Source organism: Podarcis tiliguerta (assembly GCF_965153285.1).
Source record: "Podarcis tiliguerta genome assembly, chromosome: 11".
Lineage (NCBI taxonomy): Eukaryota > Metazoa > Chordata > Lepidosauria > Squamata > Lacertidae > Podarcis > Podarcis tiliguerta.
The window spans coordinates 40,109,666-40,129,792 of NC_139544.1; the positions used below are offsets into that span (position 1 = coordinate 40,109,666).

General features: G+C 46.1%; 1 protein-coding gene across 11 annotated transcripts in view; it reads left to right on the forward strand.

Moving 5' to 3' along the window:
- PDE4D (phosphodiesterase 4D) overlaps positions 1–20,127 on the forward strand; it is a gene marked incomplete at its 3' end in the record, with an annotated part of 612,406 nt that overhangs the window by 540,257 nt on the left and 52,022 nt on the right. For 10 of the 11 annotated variants that reach the window (XM_083403908.1, XM_083403906.1, XM_083403907.1 and 7 more), the window contains one exon: positions 16,259–16,371. In XM_083403908.1, coding sequence (XP_083260034.1) covers positions 16,259–16,371 — 113 coding nt within the window. Of the gene's footprint in view, positions 1–16,181; positions 16,372–20,127 lie in introns of all 11 variants that reach the window. The other variant, XM_083403905.1, reaches the window with a different exon arrangement.

The following is a 20,127-nucleotide window of genomic DNA, read 5'->3' on the forward strand; positions in this document are numbered from 1 at the left end:
TGGGCTTTTGAGGGCCGCTTCCTCAAAGCATATCAGCACCAAACCTTGCTCACTGTATATCTGAACCTCTGACATCTCTCCAAAGTCCTGGATTTTCAGCCACATTGTCAACTATTTCTGTTTAATTGAGGATAGACTATCACTCTAAATGTTGTAACTAACAGGTGGGGCGTGTTGAGGTTTTTTTTTAGCCTATTCATTTCCATTGAGCAATATCATTTTAAACAAATGTTTGTGTACGTAGGTGATCAGCTGTAATAAAAAACCTTTTTTCTCTCACTTTCAAACTTTCTAAATTTTGCTATCTACATGCAGCCCTCCATCCTGTGCTCTGGCTGAAGTGAAGTAAATGTTAGACTCAGAGTAGATCCATTTAAATTAAACTTAAGTTAATAATGGCCACTGACTGGCATTGAACACAACCCTTAATGCCCATATGCCCCCTCCCCTCTTTAGATGGCAAGGTGTATTATAACACTTATTTCAGGATGATGTAAGGAGACCTTACTGCATCTGGGGGTCTTCCTATTCATTCTGCTGAGTGGAGCCCTAGACTTTTGCCCTAAAGTCCTATCCTGACAGCACCACCAGTGTTTTTCCTAGAATGAACACAGTTGTGTTCAGCTCTTTACCAGGTGCTTGGTGCAAATTTATGGGGCGAGCCTTTTTCAGATTGTCAGAAAGGTAGAGAGAGTAATTAATCTGACAGCTCTCTCATTTATTTTACTACCTAGCCTATATAAAATGTGCTGTTTCCTGACCTTGCACATAATTTATAATGGTATTGTAGTTTAATTCTGGCACACGCAAAAAGGGCTTTTAAACATAGACTCCCTAACAATTGTATTTACCTTACACAGTGACAAAAACAGTTATTATACAGGAAATAAATTGTCCAGCTTATTCCTTGCATGGGTAGTGCCAAACATTTCCATGAATTCACAGTACTGCAGTATATAAGGGAAAAGGATATCATATACCAAGTTTTAATTCTATGCTGTATGGGAGGGGGGGAATGGAAAGAGGGTGTGATCCTATATTTAACAATTGATCAAACAGAGCAGTATATTCACAGCTGTCAAAGAGAAGTCCATTTAAATCACCTTTCAGTGACCTTGCTTTATTTCCTTGCAACTAAGCAAGTGTGGGCATTTAACCCTTAAGATGTATGAGTGCTAGACAGCTTCTGTTTCCAATAGCAGTCTTCCCTGGCTGTCAGTCACCCGTTGGCCCTCAATACAGATCCTGACTAAGTACTGGCAGTATCAGGGCCCTCTGTTCTTGGTGCTATGAACCTCCAGGAGCAGCTTGCTGGGAGGTCCAAAAACCTTGCAATTAAGATGGTTAGAAGGTTGCTCACTGGCTAAGGTTACCTTCTGCAGTGACCGGAAGCCACACAAACCAAAGCTCAACTGTAGCTCTGTGGTTGAGCCCATAATTTGCATGCATAAGATCTCAGGTTCAATCCATGGCACTTAAAACGTTCTCAGGAAGCTGGGTCAGGAAGTGCTTCTAATGCCACATTCCAAGATGCTGAGCAAGATGGACCAATGGGCCAGGCAGCTTCATATGTGGGGTGAAAGAAGGCAACCTATGGACATAGGAAGATGCATTACATTGATCCATCTGGTCCATCTGCCTCAGTCCTGCCGGCACCTGCCTTATACGACATGGCTCCCTCCAGATGTTTTGAACTGCAGCTCCCATCAGTCCCAGCCAGCATGGTCATTGATCATGAATGATGGGAGGTGTAGTCCAAAATATCTGGAGGGAACCAGATCAGGAGGGAAAGGGTTGAATCTGGGACTTTCTACATGCAACATATATTCCCTGGTGAGCTGTGGACTGACGTGTAGAGGAGAGAATTAGGCTGAAGGAAAGTTCGCCTCTGAGAGGAGAAAGTGGCAAGGCCAGCTCTGGATGATGGCAAGCCAAAGTCTCAGACTCAGGGGTGTGTGGCTATCTTGGAAACTTGAGATAAGAATATAAATTTTGTCCGCCTCCACCAAGCACACACGTCTGCCCACTGCTGCCTTTATTTTCTCTTCTATTTTCGTTTCTCCAGAGGTTTTTGGGTTGTTGTTTTTTAATGGAAAGGGTTATGTGATGAACTGGTGACAAAACTGTCGATTCACTTTCCTTTAAATTGCTTATCTGGGGCTGTGTCATAAAAGGACATTAACCTATGAATGTCTTCTGTCTTGGATAATTTTGTAGAAGAGCCTTATTTTAGCAAGGTCAACTCATCAAGCAGGGCATAAGGAAGGTTATACTTGCTGGAAATCCTGTCTCTCTCCCCCCCCCCCCCCATTTTTAATAGTAGCCTCTCAGACATTTGTGACTCTATCCCCTTAAATTCTGTTTTCTGTAGCCCTCATAACATGCAAGTGTGAAGCAGCGTACAGTGGTACCTCGGGTTACATACGCTTCAGGTTACATACTCCGCTAACCCAGAAATAGTGCTTCAGGTTAAGAACTTTACTTCAGGATAAGAACAGAAATTGGGCTCCGGCAGCGTGGCAGCAGCTGGAGGCCCCATTAGCTAAAGTGGTGCTTCAGGTTAAGAACAGTTTCAGGTTAAGAACAGACCTCCGGAACGAATTAAGTACTTAACCCGAGGTACCACTGTACTCATGTTTTTATTTTTTCAGTAGCCTCAGTCTTCTTCAAGGGTGTATGTAGCAGAATCCTTCAGTCAACTCTTAGCTAAAGCAAAGCCCTTGCATGATATTTTGCGGAAATCTTTGATTGATCCAGACAGATTCAGAGGTTTTGCGAGGGTACTTGATTTATGAGTAACATGTGCCTGTGAAAAACTACTGCGTACACTTTGCCTCAAGTAGCCGGCATGTGAGAACCACAACTTCATGCCTGACACAGGCATACCTGAAAGCTCCATCCCTTTCTCAGAAATGGGGAAAGAATACTGCCAGAGTATGCTTTTCCCCTCTTCTTCTTCTTCTTCTTCTTCTTCTTCTTCTTCTTCAGAGAAGTAGTCAGGCTGCCTAAACGACTATTGTGAAAGAACCAAAATTTGGTTTGGACACAAGGAATGAGAGGATTTCTCAAGCTTTTATTCCTGACGCACAGAAGGAGCAGGTTGATTCCTTTTGTGGTTTTATTCCATGACGTGGGTCAGCGGCCTACCTGTCCTGTAAAACAAACCATTCCCATCTGGCCCTTTCTCAACATTTTATCAGCTGACCAATAACTGAAACTTGTGGTGACTTCTCGCTGTTTTTTAGCCTCAAGGCTAATTTCTTGAGGCAATAGTAGAAGGAAATGTAGCGAAGCCAACATCTTGACTCACAAGCATGCTGGCCATCAACACAGATGAAATATCTGACTAATAAAAGTGCAGAGTCCTTAAAGCGCTCTTTCATGTCTCTCACATCAGGTGGTTATCTTTGTGGATAGTGTGCAGCAAAACCACAAGAATGATTGCGCTGCTGTGTAGAAAGTGCGGTCGGGAGCTACAAAGAAAGGACTCGCTCCGTTTTACGATTATGCAGCCACTTAAATACCAGGAATGGAAATGGACCAAAAGCCCCTAAGACTTAACACAAAAAAATAGGACTGTGCAGGTCACAGGCTGTTAGCTGAAATTTCGCTCTACCAGCACACTATTCCACAATCAGGTTATGTGGGGGACATCCTGATGGGTGGCAACTTTTATTTCCTCTGTTCTCGCCCTAATAATTGCTGCAATGCTGTAAAACAACAAACAAAGACTATGTGATGTTCCAAACTATCCTTTGTGTAGGGAACAGGCTCTTGTTTCCCCATTTTCCTCTTGTGTTTCTCACATTATATAGCAGCAGCAGGAGGATTCAGAGTAACACCCATAGTCCTCCCTTTAGAAATCCAAGACTCTTATTTTCAGTAAAGCAAGCTTATGAATCAATCAGTAAGGGGAAGAAGAAGAAGAAGAAGAAGAAGAAGAAGAAGAAGAAGAAGAAGAGGAGGAGGAGGAGGAGGAGGAGTTTGGATTTGATATCCCGCCTTTCACTCCCCTTCAGGAGTCTCAAAGCGGCTAACATTCTCTTTTCCCTTCCTCCCCCACAACAAACACTCTGTGTGGTGAGTGGGGCTGAGAGACTTCACAGAAGTGTGACTGGCCCAAGGTCACCCAGCAGCTGCATGTGGAGGAGCGGAGACGCAAACCCGGTTCCCCAGATTACGAGACGACCGCTCTTAACCACTACACCACACTGGCTCCCTTAGATGGAGCCTTAGATGATGTTGGAGTCCAACTCCTATTAGCCCTAACCAGCATGGCCAATGGCCATTGACCAGGGATCATGGACTCTGGAGTCCAACAACATCTCAAGGGCCACAGGTTCACCATCCCTGGAGCATATTAGGCATTCCTTTCTGCTACTTGCCTCAGATGGTATAGTGCAATTACAGTAGCAGCTTAAGATGCAGCACCACTTGGTTGCCCTGCATTTGACATAGGGCTGCTAACATCTTTAACTCTACGCATGATTGACAATCTGAGAAGTTTGCATGGGGTTAAAACAGATAGAGAGGGGAACCTCCAGTTTCCTAAACTGTCAAATTACCCTTGTTTTTTATGCTGACCCTTCTCCAACTGATATTCTCGGGTCGCAGTTTCCTTGCTTCAGCCTTCTCTATTGGACCTCAGGGGAGAGGTCATTTTGTACCTGTCTCTGCCAAGAACAAAGGAGCAAGCAAGGCTGCCTTGGACTTCACCACAGTTAGACTAGGAAACTGTTCTATCCAATAATGAAAGTAAGAATTCTTTTTTTCCAGTTTAAAGTCTCTATGCGTTTGCTTCCCAGGACTTTCCTGCAGTGCAAAAGTTCAAGTGTCTGTTGATGCATATAAACGGAATATGCTATCAGAACCTTACTTTAAAATTGGCGGTGGGACAACATACCTCACTGCACCCAAGAGCAGAACGAAATGCAGGCTGTGTGACACACAGAGCTTAGGAAATGCAGGGCAGGATATGTGACGCAGACAGCTCTGTCTTCCAACACCTGGCTGCTGTTCTGTGGCTCCACTTCGTCTGAGGCATCTGCCTCACTACGCCTAATGATAGGACTGGCTCTGGCACCCTGGAACTCAGAACAGGAGCACTCCATGCCGTAACTCTTTGTTGCAAGTCCCACCGGCACTTAGCTGATCTTCAGCTTACCGGAAAAGGTCCCTTTTCGCATGCCATTCGTGGATCTGTCTCCACAATGCTTCACTAAATCAACCCAAGCCTGTATAAAAATGCAGCCTTCAACCGTATAAAATAGGAGATCCTGGCAGTGTGGCAACTCTTGCAAAAGAGGGGCAGCTACTCCTTTTGCCCTTGAGGCGATTACATTTTCTTCTGGACAAGAGGGAGCTGTTTTGACATACTCTGTTAAAGTCATGGGCAGAACTTAAGGTGATGTGTCCAGGGAATCTTGTATGTCGTCATATGCACACACACACACACACACACACACAAATCCCACCTTGTTTCTGGTACAAAGATGATAGCTGTTAAGTTGTGGGTGAACATATAAGATGACACAGCGACTCTTCAAACAGCTCTTGTTTATTCACAGGCCAGGACAGAACTGAACTGAAGGGTTCAGTCAGCCTGCTTATATAGAGCTCCAGTACAATGTAACTGTAACAATTTTCTAAAACTATCCAATCACTGAACGTCACTTTCGATCCCTTATTTGCATAACTATCTACAGTATCCTCCTGCTGGCCCAGGGTCAGAACTTCAGTACATAACAATAGCCGTGCTGGAAGTGGCGCTCTAAAACCTCTGAAGAGCACCAGTTTCCGGACAGTTAGCATAGCAGGACTTGAAGAAAGCTCAATGAAACAGCCAGGTCTCAAAGCAAAAGTGGGTACACCCACTTTGCCTGTGTCCCTTTGTCTGTTTTGGGTTTTCAAGCCAACCAAAATCAAGCCCTTCAGAAAAGAAGTGTGCTGCTTCCTCTGTTACTTCAGTCTCCACTGCAGTTATCCCTGAGCCCCTCCAGGTTAAACCGCCCCTCGCTCTGGAAAGCTTGGACTGGATATTTCCTTTTAGCTTTTTGGGACTACAGAAGGGAAGCTGAAACAATGCTGCCTCTCTGCTAAGCCCCTGTGAAAAGGCAGTGCCTCCAGATCTTCTTTGCCACTTCTATTATCATAGGCTTACCCACACTGGAAACAAACTGGGTTAGCAGCCCTTCCTTCTCTCTAGTGAATTGCATCTCTGTGAGTGGGGGTAGGGATTTGCACCTAAACTGCAATTCCTTGTGTCCTTGAGTAACGTTGTTCCAAAACAGGAAATTTCTAGTTTAGGTAAACCTTTAGAGTTACTGTTCAAAACCAGTGAGCAAATGATGACCATGATTTTACCTCTACATTGTGCTAAAATGATACAGAACCATTCTTTAGTTTGCAGTTGCCAACAGCAACAAAAGGCAAAGAAAGAGAGATGACCAGGCTATGCTACAGATCATACATATGTGCATACATACAGTTGTACCTTGGTTTTCTAACAGCTTAGTTCTCTTAGTTTTGGCTCCTGAACGCCGCAAGCTCGGAATTGAGTGTTTGCACACTATTTGGAAGCCGAACGTCCGACCGGACTTCTGCGACTTCTTCCTGCAGCCAATCAGAAGCCGTGCTTTGGTTTCCGAACGTTTTGGAAGTCGAACGAACTTCCGGTATGGATTCCATTTGACTTCCAAGGTACAACTGTACTTCTGGGGACTCCTGCAGCCAAGCTGCTGTCAAATATATTCGCTCAGCTTAAGGTAAAGGTAAAAGGACCCCGACCATTAGGTCCAGTCGTGGCCGACTCTGGGGTTGCGGCGCTCATCTCGCTTTATTGGCCAAGGTACAGCTTCCGGGTCATGTGGCCAGCATGACAAAGCCACTACTGACAAACCAGAGCAGCACATGGAAATGCCGTTTACCTTCCCGCTGGAGCAGTACCTATTTATCTACTTGCACTTTAACATGCTTTCGAACTGCTAGGTTGGCAGGAGCTGGGACCGAGCAATGGGAGCTCACCCCGTCACGGGGATTCGAACCGCCAACCTTCTTATCAGCAAGTCCTAGGCTCTGTGGTTTAACCCACAGCGCCACCCGCGTCCCTCCGCTCAGCTTACCGAAGGGTAAAACTACATGGAACCATAGAATTGCAGAGTTGGAAGGGACCCCGAGGATCATCTAGTCCAACCCCATACAATGCAGGAATCTTTCCCCCAGCCTTGGGCTCGAACCCATGGCCCTGAGATTAAGAGTCTCATGCTCTACCCCCTGAGCTATCCCAAGTCCGTGTTTGGTAATGAACATGGGATTCCTCAATCCTTTATTAACTCTTCATGTGCAGAGTGGAAGAGGATTGGGTATCTGGAGGGGAGAAGGGGGGGGGTCCCTTGTGCCCATCCCCTGGCTGCCATTTTCCCTCCGCAATCCCTCCCCTTCGGCAGCAAGTATATTTGCCTCCCAATGAGAAGTTCCCCTATTGCCTAAAGTGAGAGATGGGCAGGAAGAGAGCTGGTTTTGGTATCACAAAACATATTAAGGAAGAATAAATTGCCTTGAAATAATACTTAATGTTTGTATAGAGCTTTCAGATGTTCAGAGCAGCTCACAGGCACTGTCTGAATGCAGGCCATACAACAATTGCGTAAGGTGTGTGTGTGGGTACCCTTTTCAACCTCGTTGGCATCTCGAGAGACAATGGAGTGTTCCTCCAAGGATGAAGTCAAGCTGCATTTCCCTCTGGACAACCTTCTGAGAACCTCAGGCTGGTGGTGGGCGGGGCCAGAGGCAAAGTGGGTGGAGCCACAAATGTTAATTATACCTAGGCTAGTTTCACTCTCTCCACACACCTCTCTCTATCCTCTACCCAGTTCATCAAAAGGCATCAGAGTTCAAGGGCACGTTACAGGCGAGCAAAAAAGAAAGAGTAGTTTTCCTAAAGCGCAAAATATATCCATCCCTTAGGTGACAGGAGATCCAAGGAGTTCTTGATTTGTAGCACCCAGCACCTTAGGCTGCAATTCTGGGCACCCTTTCCTGAAAGTAAGAGCCATTGCACACAATGAGTGTAGACATGCCCAGGATCGAACTGTTGGCCCCAGTGCTATACCAGCACTGCAACGCGGAGAGAAAATGTAACCCATTGCTAAATTGTGGGGTAGGAGCAGTGATGACGTCTGTTTGAAGAATTATACCAGAGAGGGAGGTGGTATTATTTTTTAAACATTTAAACAAACGCCCAGTCTTTTAATTGCTTGAGGGATCTTGAGGAGATAAATCCAGTGTATTTCTGAACTGCGTATCTTCTGAAACTTTATTATCGAAAAAGGACAACTGTTACGGAAGCCCTGTCCTTTTGATAAGTAATAGGTTTGTTTTTCTCAATAAATCTACCGCCGCTAGAACAGGATAGTGAATCTAGGGCCCACCAGATGTTGCTGGACTGAATCAATCACCTCATCATTGGCCATAGGAGGCTGTATTTTTAAGCTCAGTTTTCTGTTGCATTGTGGTCAGTTTGTTCTGCTTTGCTTTTGCTTTTAATATCAGAGTGTATTATAAAGTGGCTTTAAACAACAACAAGACAACAGCCTTTTAAAGTTGAGGTAGTTTAAATCTGCTTTAGTGCTTTAACTTTTGTATGTTTTCAAGTAGGGTTGTAAATTTTTGTTTTATCCTTTCAAGGTTTTTTCGTTTGTTTTACAATCAAGCGGCGTATACATTTTATGAAATAAATAAATTCTGTAGGATGAGGACTACTGTGGGAAGGAATTGTAACAGCTCTACCTGTTTCTAGATATTGCAGCATGGGGCCCTACCCTGAGGATAGATCAGGATCAAACCCTAAGGCTTGCACACTTTCTCCCTCTCTCTTCTGTGTTTTAATGCAGGGAACATTTTAAAATGCAGTCCATTTTACCATCTCATTCTGCTCCTTGTTTCCGCTCCAAGGATAAACAAATCACAGACACTTCAGTCGAACAATTTTCTTGGAAGCAAGTTTCCTTGAACTCTGTGGAACTGATAGCGGCTTTACATATTCATGTGCCTCTCTAATGACTTGCAATGGAATGGGAAAACTGACTCCACTGAAGAACACTTCATTGGAAGTGACGTGAGGTGATACAGAAATTCTGTCTTTGACTCTGGTCCTTCACACACATGCAAGTCAAGACTGGATGTTTAGGTCATCAAGGAATAAGCATGCATGGTCAACTTGCCCTCAGTTCCACCGAATTTGGTGAACAAACAAGCTTAAGATTGCAGCCCTCTGTCATATGATTAAGAGTGAAGTTGGCTGCCGCTGCTCTTTTGATTCATAAACTCTCAGAAAAGTCCCAGCTTTAAATTATCACAGGGAATTTTATTTTATCTTTTGGTGCAAGGCAAGGCCTGTATATTTGAAGGAAACCTTTCTATTCCAGAGAAGTGAGCAACTTGGAGTGTTGTTAACGCTGTAATGAAAATTATACTGGAGACATAGTAAAATGGTCTCAGCTTGGCAACTCACACTGCATCATTTTAGTTAATACATTTCTACCCCAGCTCCAAGTTGCTCTGCAACATTGGGCAGTCCCTTTGTAACACGGACAAGCATTTATTGTTCCTATGGACTGAAGCATTCTCTTGGTTATTATGTAAGGATTGTATAGTTGAAATGATGTACAAACCCAGCAAAATGTGCATTAATATGCCATGGCAGCTTTCCAACACTGTACATTCCTTAAAAGTGGCCTAATGTTTTGGTGAGTGCATTAAATGTCATCAAGAAAAAATGAGAAAGGGTATTTTTAGGTAGCGTTAACTTTTGTTCAGTTCCACAGCTTTGTTCCTGCAGCCAGTCCATCCATTGTGGCAGTGGGGATGGAGAAGAGATTCAAAATATACAGTACTTCTTTCAAACATTTCAAGCTTGAGGTCTAAAACGATTGCCTCAAGTCCTCAGCTAGCATCATTTATGGACTGTGATGCAATCGACCCTTGACAGTTTCTGAAGGCTATGTGGCTGGAAAAAACAAAAGCTTAATTTGTTATAGCAAAACGTTTTGGGCCAGATTCAGCTACTCCGTTCCCTTAGTGGAAGACAGCACAAGGATTCCAGCTGGAGCAATGGGGCCTTGCCTCTCCCTGCCACCCAGTGCACCCACCTCAGCTACCCCCAATCCACTCGGAAGGTTTGCTTGATCCCCCAGAACAGTGAGCCAGGAGTGGGGAGAGGAGAGAGGGAAGATAATTCTATCTGCAAGCAAATGCTTGCACTGACTGAACTATTGCATTCATGCTAAGTCGAACTCCACCCTCCTGCCTCCTTCAGCTGCTTGTTGTGAATCAAAAGATGGTGTAGCCAAGGTGGCTCAGAAAATGAAATATTCCAAAGAATTGCATTTGCACTAGTTGAGTCATAGGTCTGGTATTATCCTCCAGGTTTAGGCTATGTGGTGTTAAGGTATCAAGTCTATAGATTCAGAGGTTTTCTGTTGTTTCCAGTGTTCTTGGATCAGACAACATCTCTGTTGAATAATTGATAAATACTGTATAGATAATAATAATGTCATTGGTAAATAAATGGTGCAGAGCAAACTTATATATGCAGTAACAAAGTACCGTATTTTTCGCTCTATAAGACGCACCAGACGACAAGACGCACCTAGTTTTTGGAGGAGGAAAACAAGAAAAAAAATATTCTGAATCTCAGAAGCCAGAACAGCAAGAGGGATCGCTACGTAGTGAAAGCAGCAATCCCTCTTGCTGTTCTGGCTTCTGGGATAGCTGTGCAGCCTGCATTCGCTCCATAAGACGCACGCACATTTCCCCTTACCTTTTAGGAGAGAAAAAGTGAGTCTTATAGAGCAAAAAATACGGTACTTAGCCAGCTCTCAACACCTTTGTATTGCCAAGTTGTTATTATTTTTAAGAATTTTAAGAACATAAACATCAGAGCCTTGCTGGATTGGGTTATACTCCCTCTCTGAAGGAGCTGGTATGTACCTTGGGGGTACTTCTGGACCCTTTGCTATCACTTGAGGCTCAGGTGCCTTCCACCAACTTTGGTTGGTGGCCCAGCTGCTCCCTTATCTGGACAGGGACAGCCTAACTACTGTTGTCTGTGCTCTGGTAACATCAAGGTTAGATTACTGCAATGCATTATATGTAGGGCTGCCTCTGAAGATGGTTCAGGAACTTCAGCTGGTGCAGAATTCGGTGGCCAGGTTGCTCACCGGTGCAAGATGGTTTGAGCATATTACACTGATCCTGGCCTGACTGCGCTGGCTGCCAGTTAGTTTCTGGGCCCAATTCAAAGTGCTGGTTTTGACCTATATGGCTCAGGACTGCAATACCTCAAGGACTGCTTCTCCCCATATAAACTGACCTGAGATCTTCCTCGGAGGCCTTTCTTCATGTGTCTCCTCATGTGTCTGGAGGGTGGCAACACGAGAATGGGCCTTTTCCCGCAGTGGCTCCCCACTTGTGGAACGGTCTCCCCAGGGAAGTCCGTCTGGCGCATCTGTTATACACCTTTAGGTGCCAGGTGAAAACGTTCCATTTCAACCAGGCTGATTAATACCCTAAATCCTTTTAAATACCGTATTTTTTGCTCTATAAGACTCACTTTTTCCCTCCTAAAAAGTAAGGGGAAATGTGTGTGCATCTTATGGAGCAAATGCAGGCTGTGCAGCTATCCCAGAAGCCAGAACAGAAAGAGGGATTGCTGCTTTCACTGCGCAGCGATCCCTCTTGCTGTTCTGCCTTCTGAGATTCAGAATATTTTTTTTCTTGTTTTCCTCCTCCAAAAACTAGGTGCGTCTTGTGATCTGGTGCGTCTTATAGAGCGAAAAATATGGTATGTTTATGGGAGAGAGGATTATTGGGTTGTTTTGTTGTTGTTTTATTATTATGTATTTTGTGTTTCTTTCTTGTACTTTTATGCTGTGAACCGCCCTGAGATCTTTGGATGAAGGGCGATATACAAATTTAATGACCCATCATCATCTAGGCCAGCATCCAGTTTTCACAGTGGCCAACAAGATGTATCCCGCCAGTGGGGATATCTTCAGTCAGTTTCTTTGCACATTTAAAAATCTGTTCGTAGGCGTGCCGATAGCTTGTATCTTCCTCCACCAACAGTGGTGCAAATTTCAAAAATGAGTGTTGGCTATGTAGCTAAAGCCTGCTGGGTTGCAGTGCCCATAATATTGGAGTCCTGTGTCTCTCGCCAAATGTCATGGGGCAGACTGTGTTACTCAGTGATGAAAAATGCTGCACATGCTCAAAGTCAGGAGTGCCAGCTTGGCTCTGTGGTCATGGGTGCCTAGACAGATGCCAGGCAGCATGCATGGCCCTGGCACTGAACTTTGTGGGTGCCCGGCCCCTTCATGGGGAATTTTGTGGGTGCTTGGGCACCCAGGGCCCCAGGGTGTTGGCACCTATGCTCAGAGTCACTTTATAATCTCATTCTGCATTTTCCACTGTGCATTTTCCACATTTTCCCTGCATTGGAAACAAGACCTGGGACTTGGTCCTTGGAAATCCTGGCTTAAATTCTTCCCTGTCGCCTAGGCTTCCTCTCCCTCAGTTGCCAGGGGACACCTGGGGGGTGGAGGAAGCAGAATCAAATAAACCCCAGTTGATATTGAGTCTCTGAGGCAAACTTTTGGAAGAGATTCCCGCCGCCCCTCCTCCTCCCAAAGCAAACTTTGTGATGAACACGTCATTCACACACCTTCCGTCGGGGATTTGGTTTAAAGTAAACATACTGCAGTATTTGAAAATGCCTTTGCTGCTAAATCTTTGGCTAGACTGACTTATATACATTGCATTGAAACTGACTGTGCAAATATTAACTGTAATTCTCAGGACGTATGATGGTTACCTAAAGAAAATACGGGATATAAGCTGTAAAGAGAGCTAGTGTCGTCTGGTAGACTCAGGGAGAGAGATATGAAAGGCTCAGGTCCACACATCATACCTCCACTATGGATCCATTTGGGTGACCTCAGTTCCCTCCGTGAAATGTGAGAACGCATCAACCCTCCCTCCACGAGTTGTGCTGAGGCCAAAAGAGATTATAGGCATGATCCAGCAAAAGTTACGCACACAAGTGAGCCGTATTGATTTCAGAGGGGCATTTAATGACGTGCTTAGCCCTCTTCCTCCACTGAAGCCAAAAGGGACTTAATAGCACTTATCTTGGGCTGGATTGTATCCAGAGATGGTAAAATACTTTATCTATTAAGTGTGCTATATATGCGATTAGTAGCGATAGCAGCATCAGATAAGAAGTGGAGAACAGAACACAATGTTAACACTTAACAACACAATGTTCTGTGATCTGAAGAGGGCTGGAGCAGGTAGGAAATGGAGGCCGGCAAACAGGGGCCAGTCAATGCATCACTTAGTCCAGAGCTTTCCAAACTGTGTGTTGCAACACGTTAGTGTATCGCACGAATCCTCCTCCCGGGGCTGAAAAGGGGTTAGTTTAACCTCCGGTTTGCTAGTAAAACTGAATTACTGTGTCGCGAAATGATGCAAAACTGAATTACTGTGTCATGAAATGATGCGTGTCTAAAAAGTGTGTCACCAACATGAAAAGTTTGGAAAGCTCTGACTTAGTCCACATAGAACAGAAACTCCCCTGGTAGTTTATAGACCAGGAAGTTCCTGGACTTTGAAAACCACAGACAGAAGCTTCCTCAAGGCCCTTGGGCATATACTGGCCATGTGTTTGAATAGGCATTGCCATGGGGGGGGGTGCACGGATGTCTCTCCCCCACCCCCCAGAGAAACAGCTTATCCTCCACCTGCCCCTCCCATTGCTGGAACCTCGCGATTACTCGAAATAAAGGCAGTTTTTAAAATACTCCCCCCTTCCATGCTCTTTGCACCTTCTTTCCCATGCTTGTCAGAGTCTGAGAGGGTACACAGGGGAATAAAGACGCTGGAAGTTTCCTGCCCATGGTGGGCAGGTCTCATGCATCTGTTACGGTGTGCAGTCCAGTTTGTGGCATATCACTAAAAAGGCTGGAGACAAGGCCCTGGGAAGAGAAAGCCAAAGCTTGTATCCTGTGCGAAGCAGCTGGCGAATGTGACTGCCTCTCCTTACGGAACAAGAGTGTGCCCAGGCTTTTCTTTGAGGGCTGGGCGAAGTGACTGCCTCTTTCGGCCGGCCTGTATGTCCATGGAGAAGAGGTCATCTTGAGTGCCCCACCAAGGCCCTGTGAGAAAGCAGAAACGTCACCCCTTTGCCAAGGGCACACAACTTGTGTGGAGAAGGGGAGGGGCAGCAGCTCTGTGGCAGAGCATGCAGAGACCCCCCCCCCTTCAGTCCCCAGCATCTGTAGTCTTACCACAACTGGGGGCCCAAGGTTTTTGTTTTGTTTTGTTTTTATTTAAGGGTTTTCATAGAGAACAAGGGTATAAACGTCTCCATTCTCAGTTCATAGAGTCAGTTGCATTCGGTGTGAGACACTGCTGTCATAGAAATTGTGAGGTTGTGGGGTGGCGAATTGGGAAAAGAGAGCAGGGGAAGAAGGGAAGTTAATGATTTTCCGTTCTTTTGCTTAATGTACTTGTAGGGTTTTTGGGTCAGCATCACTAGGTTATTTGTCCGGTTACATAGGCAGGGCTGTGTGCATGCGCAGAATCTGGATGCCAAATGCATAAGTTGGCACTGGAAGCGCATCAGTTTCATGTCCAGTTACCCGTGATCTGGTCACCTCCAGCTTGGATCACTGCATTTGGAAATGGTCTGGGAACTCCCCTCAGGTGCAAGGAACGCAGTGATTTTTATAATATTGCACCGCTGGTCCGACTCAGTGCCAGAAGGCAGCCCTCTCCCCCTAAGCAAGAGGCCTTCTCCAGCAGAGACATGTTGTATCCCTGGGCCCAAGCTGCTCCACTTGAGCTCTTCCCCTCTGCTTTGGCCATCTGGGCGCACGTTGCACGCCAAGGACCTCAAGGTTACGATGTGTCTTTAATCTTGTTTATGTCTCTCCTCCTCCAGGCCCAGGACAGCGGCAGTGGCGCTGGCCGGGGCGATCGCTTGTGGTTATATAATGAGCTCACTGTCTGAGGGCGGGGAAGGGCGGGTGGGAGAGAGGGGGATTTCTTGGCCACGTCACGGCCCTCGCCTCCCCGCCCCCCGCAGGTGGCCGCAGCCTGTGCGCAGCGAGCTGCAGGAGGCTCCACGTGCGCGCCGCCCGAGCCGACTTGCAAAAGGGGAGGGGGGCGCAGGCAATGCAAGCCTTGCGCTCCCTCCCGTGCCGAGTTCTCTCTCTCTCTTTTTATCTCCCCCCAACCCAGAACTGCAAACCGGGGCAAAACACTTCCCGCTGCACCAAACGCACAAAAATCAGGCGGCGGCGGCGGCAGCAGTTCAAAGGCAGGAGCGCCCAGGCGCGCTCTCCTCCCCTTCCTAGCAGGACTTATAAAAAGAGGGAAAGGGAGGTTTGCTTAAGAGCCTCGAAGACTGCTCTCCGCAGCGGGAGGGAAGGAGGGGGCTCGTGAAAGAAACGGGCTTCCCCGAGAGTCGAAAGCAGCCGCCGCCGCAAGCCTGGCTTCCCCCCGCCCCCTTCCCGCTTGCGCTGTGCAAAGAGAGAAGTTGAGCAAACAGGAAACGCTGCGGCCGCGCACCCGGCAGCCTCCGCCACCGCTCTGATTCACTGGGGCTTGCAGCTTTCCCGAAGAGGGAGGGGTGGCGAGGAGGTGTTGCCCGCCCTCTTCCAGCCCCGGGGAAGGAAAGCGCCGGGCTGCGTGTCGCCCAAAGTCTCTGGCTCGCGGGAGAAAGAGCAGGAGCCCCAGCCAGAGAGACGCGGCTCCGTGCGCCCGCCTCCGCCCTGCGCTCCGCGAGCTGAGAGGCTGCGCCGCGTCTCTCTCCTTCTCCGAGGACTCCGCGCCGCGCCTCCTGCTGCTCCCTTTCCCCGCTCAGTCGCCACCAGCGCGCGCGCCCTGCGGAGCTCTCCCGCCAGGGAAGAGAGGAGAGAGAGAGAGAGAGAGAGAAAGAAAAAGAGAAAAGTGCCTTTTGCCCGGACTGGCTAAGGAAAGGCTGGAGCCGCTCTCGTTCCTTCGTGGTTCCCGCCGGAGCCGCAAGCCCGCCTTTCTCCTCCATTGCTGGGGCTGAGCAATATGAAGGAGCAGCACTCATGTGTGGGCACTGGGCATCCCCCCATGGCTGGGTATGGCAGGATGGCCCCGCTGGAGCTCGCTGGTAGCCCTGTGAAACGCTTGCGAACTGAGTACTCCTTTCCCTATCTCTTCGCAGAGGAGGCCTACCAAAAACTGGCCAGCGAGACCCTGGAGGAGCTCGACTGGTGCCTGGACCAGCTGGAAACCTTGCAGACCAGGCACTCCGTCAGCGAAATGGCCTCGAACAAGGTAGGACAAAAACCTCCACCCCGATCCCACCTGCTTCCCCAACGCCTTCGCCTTGCCCGTGTTTTTGCCTTCCCGCCAGCAAAGTGGCCCGCGATCTCGAGCGCTGGAGTTCGCTTCCAGCCCCGGGGCCTGAATGTTGCAAAGGGATACCGCAAACAGGACATTAGCAACAGTTTCCACCACCCACCCAGCTTAACTTCTCGGACTTCCCCCAGAAATGGTAAATTCTGGTTAACTGGGAAAAGAGAAAAATGCTGGCTGGCATTTCGATGCCCGGGACCACACGGATGTTGCAGAAAACTTGCATGCATGAGCAGCCCTAATCCTGCAATAGCCCATCTGGGAGCATCCGTAATATTAGGCAGCTGCTGCTGTTGTGCCAAGAAAACTTGCATGCGTTCTTGGCTGTGGAGGAAGCTAGTAGCTTGTACGCATTCATGTTTGCAAACTTAAAAGGTGCATAGAGCACAGTGTTACCTCAATGTGTCTCTCAGTGTGTTATCTAACTTAGGTGAAACAGATCTAAATTCAAGCCTCCTTCAGGCTTCTACTCAGGTGTAGTTCTTGGTAAACTCCATGGGACTTCTGGGGGTCAAACTTAAAAGTTGGATTCTTGCATTCTCTGTTTATCAGCATCACTCCATCCTATGCATGCTTGCTCTGGAACTTAAGTTCAATAAAGACTTACTTTTTGGTGAGCCAGCAGAGAACTGCAAAACTTTGCAGGGGTTTAAAATGAATGTTTAAGATCCCCTTTTTAATAAAATCGTATCTACGAATGAATCAGATGGCAGAATTGAAAAGTCCTGCATACATTTGAGATGGGCAGGTCCATTATTTTGACCTTTGCAGTTGTATAATAAAGTTGGAGAGGGGGGAACCAAACTGGCCTGGCTGGGGGTGGGCGGGTCAAAAGAGGTGGTGTAGTTTGGGTTTCAAAGCTTCACATGCCATTTAAAGGTTGTGCGTAATCACTGATCAGTGTGCTGCCATTTTAAAACAGGATGAGGTAAGATGCACACACAACATTTACGTGCGGCACTTTGCTGTAAATGTCAACCACTAAAGGTAGTAGGAGATGTGGTTACAACTTGTTGTAAATACCGAGGAACAGAGAAAAGCAAACAAAGCTATGTGCATGGTGGAAACAGATTTGTTTTACACTTTTTGGTGTAAGTGATTCTTGTGCACACTGACCAAAAGCAATTTCCATTGATTTCACTGGAGCATACTTTTGAGGAAACCTGATCAGGTTTGAGAAACAAGTCTTCATTGTGGCACTAAAATCACCAAGAATGCTGACACACACCTTGCTCATTCAACAGAAAAAGTTCCTTACTTTCTTTTTAGGCTCTCAGTGAAGCTGCTCACTGGGTGACCTTGGGCCCCTCACTGTCTCTCAGCCTAACCTACCTCATAGAGTTGTTGTGAGGAAGAGAGCCGTGATCTTTTTGGAGGAACAGTGCAGTATAAATGCAATGGCAAATCTAATATCACTTATGACTGCAGACTTGATCTACACAGGCAGGGGAAAGAGGGGGGGGAGCCTCTGACTCTTGCAAGCTCCTTGAGCTTTTGATTGTGCAATGTAACACATGGATACAGGAGTCACAAGTTTGTAGATTCTTTCCCATGCTTTCCTATTCTTGAGATACCATTTATGCTCCTGCAATAAAAGTGTCACATATTGTTTATGCTGTTAACATGTCTCTATCTAATACGTGCGGATGTTTTCTGTGGCTCTTGGCGTTCGACTGCTATGAACCCAGATTTGATTCTTGCAATCAAACTTGAGGATTTGATCCTGCACCTTCATAGACATGTGCCAAGCAGGGCAGCTTAGCACCTTGTGCAATAGCGGCCGCTGGTTTGCCACCAAGTGTATATTCAAAAGAGAGATGCAGCCAGGAAGGCTCCTTGGTGAATATTGCACACATTAGCAAGCAGATATTTTTTCACTGCTTTATGACTTTTGAACAAGGCTTGCTGCATAGAATTAAAAAATTGCATGTGGCTTTTAATTACTGGTGAAAGCAAAAGAGCAAATGTTTGAAGCAAAATGCAGTCTCATTTGCAAGCAGTGCAATAGGTTTTCTGACTTGTTTATTTGGGCAACAGCTTGTTTCCTATATCAGTATGTGGCTGTTTTTCATATTAGGGTTATGTTTAACTAACAGTAATAATAGTAAGTTGTGATATTTTCATGTTAATAGAAGATAGGTTTGTTTTCAGTAAAAAAACAAAAGGTACACTATAAACATTATAGTACTGTAGTTTATTTCCTTGCACACATTGCTTAGCAATGGTGTTGCTGCCTACCTTGTAGTTAGCTTGTAGATAGGCATTTGCAAAGGAGTTGTTGTATTTTGGATGTGTTCAGTAGTAGAAACTCCAAATACAGTGGGTAAAGAAGCATTTCATAAGAAATCTGCTCCTCCCATTGCTTCAGAAAATTGATCATACAGCCAAGGTTTCCTGTATGAGATGTACAATAAGCTAGGTTGCTATAGCCACTCTGAAGGTCAGCCTGAATGATGGCATTCCTTACATCAGCACTGAAAATTTATACTGCAGTCACACAATTACTTGGTTTTATTTTGTCCATAAAATGGGAAATGTGGGTGTTTTAGGCTGCAATCCCACCTGGGAGCTCATCTGACAGAACTCTGAGAGGCTTACGTCTGAGTATGTATAGGATTGGACTGCTCATTTCTTTCCTGCCAATTAAACGCTATGTGCCAATATCCCAAGCCACGCTAACTAGCACACTTCTATGCATATTTATTCAGGAATAAGTTCCACCATGTAGGTGTTTAGGGTTTTTTTAGATTGCAGCCCAAGCGTCGGTGTTAGCTCAATAAACCCCTATTACCAAGGGCTACTTTTTATTTGCACATCACAAAAGGAAGTTCTTGGGCACCACCAGCACCAATTGTTTAGGCTTTTAGTCCTCTACAAGTCTGTTTTCTAGAGACCCATGACTTATACTGCTTTGTACAGGAGAAATTGGCTCTAAAAAGCACAGTGTGTGTGTGTGTCCCCTGCACAGTTCATTTCCCTTTGTTGAGAAGGCAGTGTTGGCACAGGGTCTCTTTGCATGGTATCTTTGGTTGAAGGTGCCCGCCATTCGAAATAATCCTAAGTAGGTTTTATGCGGTGATAGGAGATAATTCTGTTTAGGGCTTAGTCACACTGTGTGCTTTAGTTCATGGACAGATGTGGGTGCATGTGGATGTGGGTGCATGCATAAGTCAGATATCTTCTACACACACACAGCACAGCACATAAAGTGCTTTTGACTTCTAAAAAACAGCCACGTAAATAGATGCAGTTCATATTTGGGTAGCCAGGGATAATTTTTTTTGAGAAAGGCTGCCCTTCTAAGCAACTTTTTCTCAGGGCATAAAGATGTCAGGGGCAAGCATTTCACAGTGGCAAGATAAGCAAGAGGAGTTTTTTCCAATGTGGAAGGGGGAGCAATCTATTGCGGTCCATTACATGAAATATATTTCTGCATCACACCCAACTTTTTCAGCTACATGCAGAGATCTCAAAAAGAGTGCAGAGAATGCGCCACAGTGCCTGCTCCCCCTTAAATACGTTGCAGCCAGCCCTGCCTAGTTATTCCATAATGCTAGCTTGAGAATTTATTAGGGTGGAGATCTTAAGCATTTAATAGAACACATATGTGATGCGCAGAGAAATATGAGGATGCCACCGGATGCACTGGCAAAGTCATAATGTGTTTGCAGTATG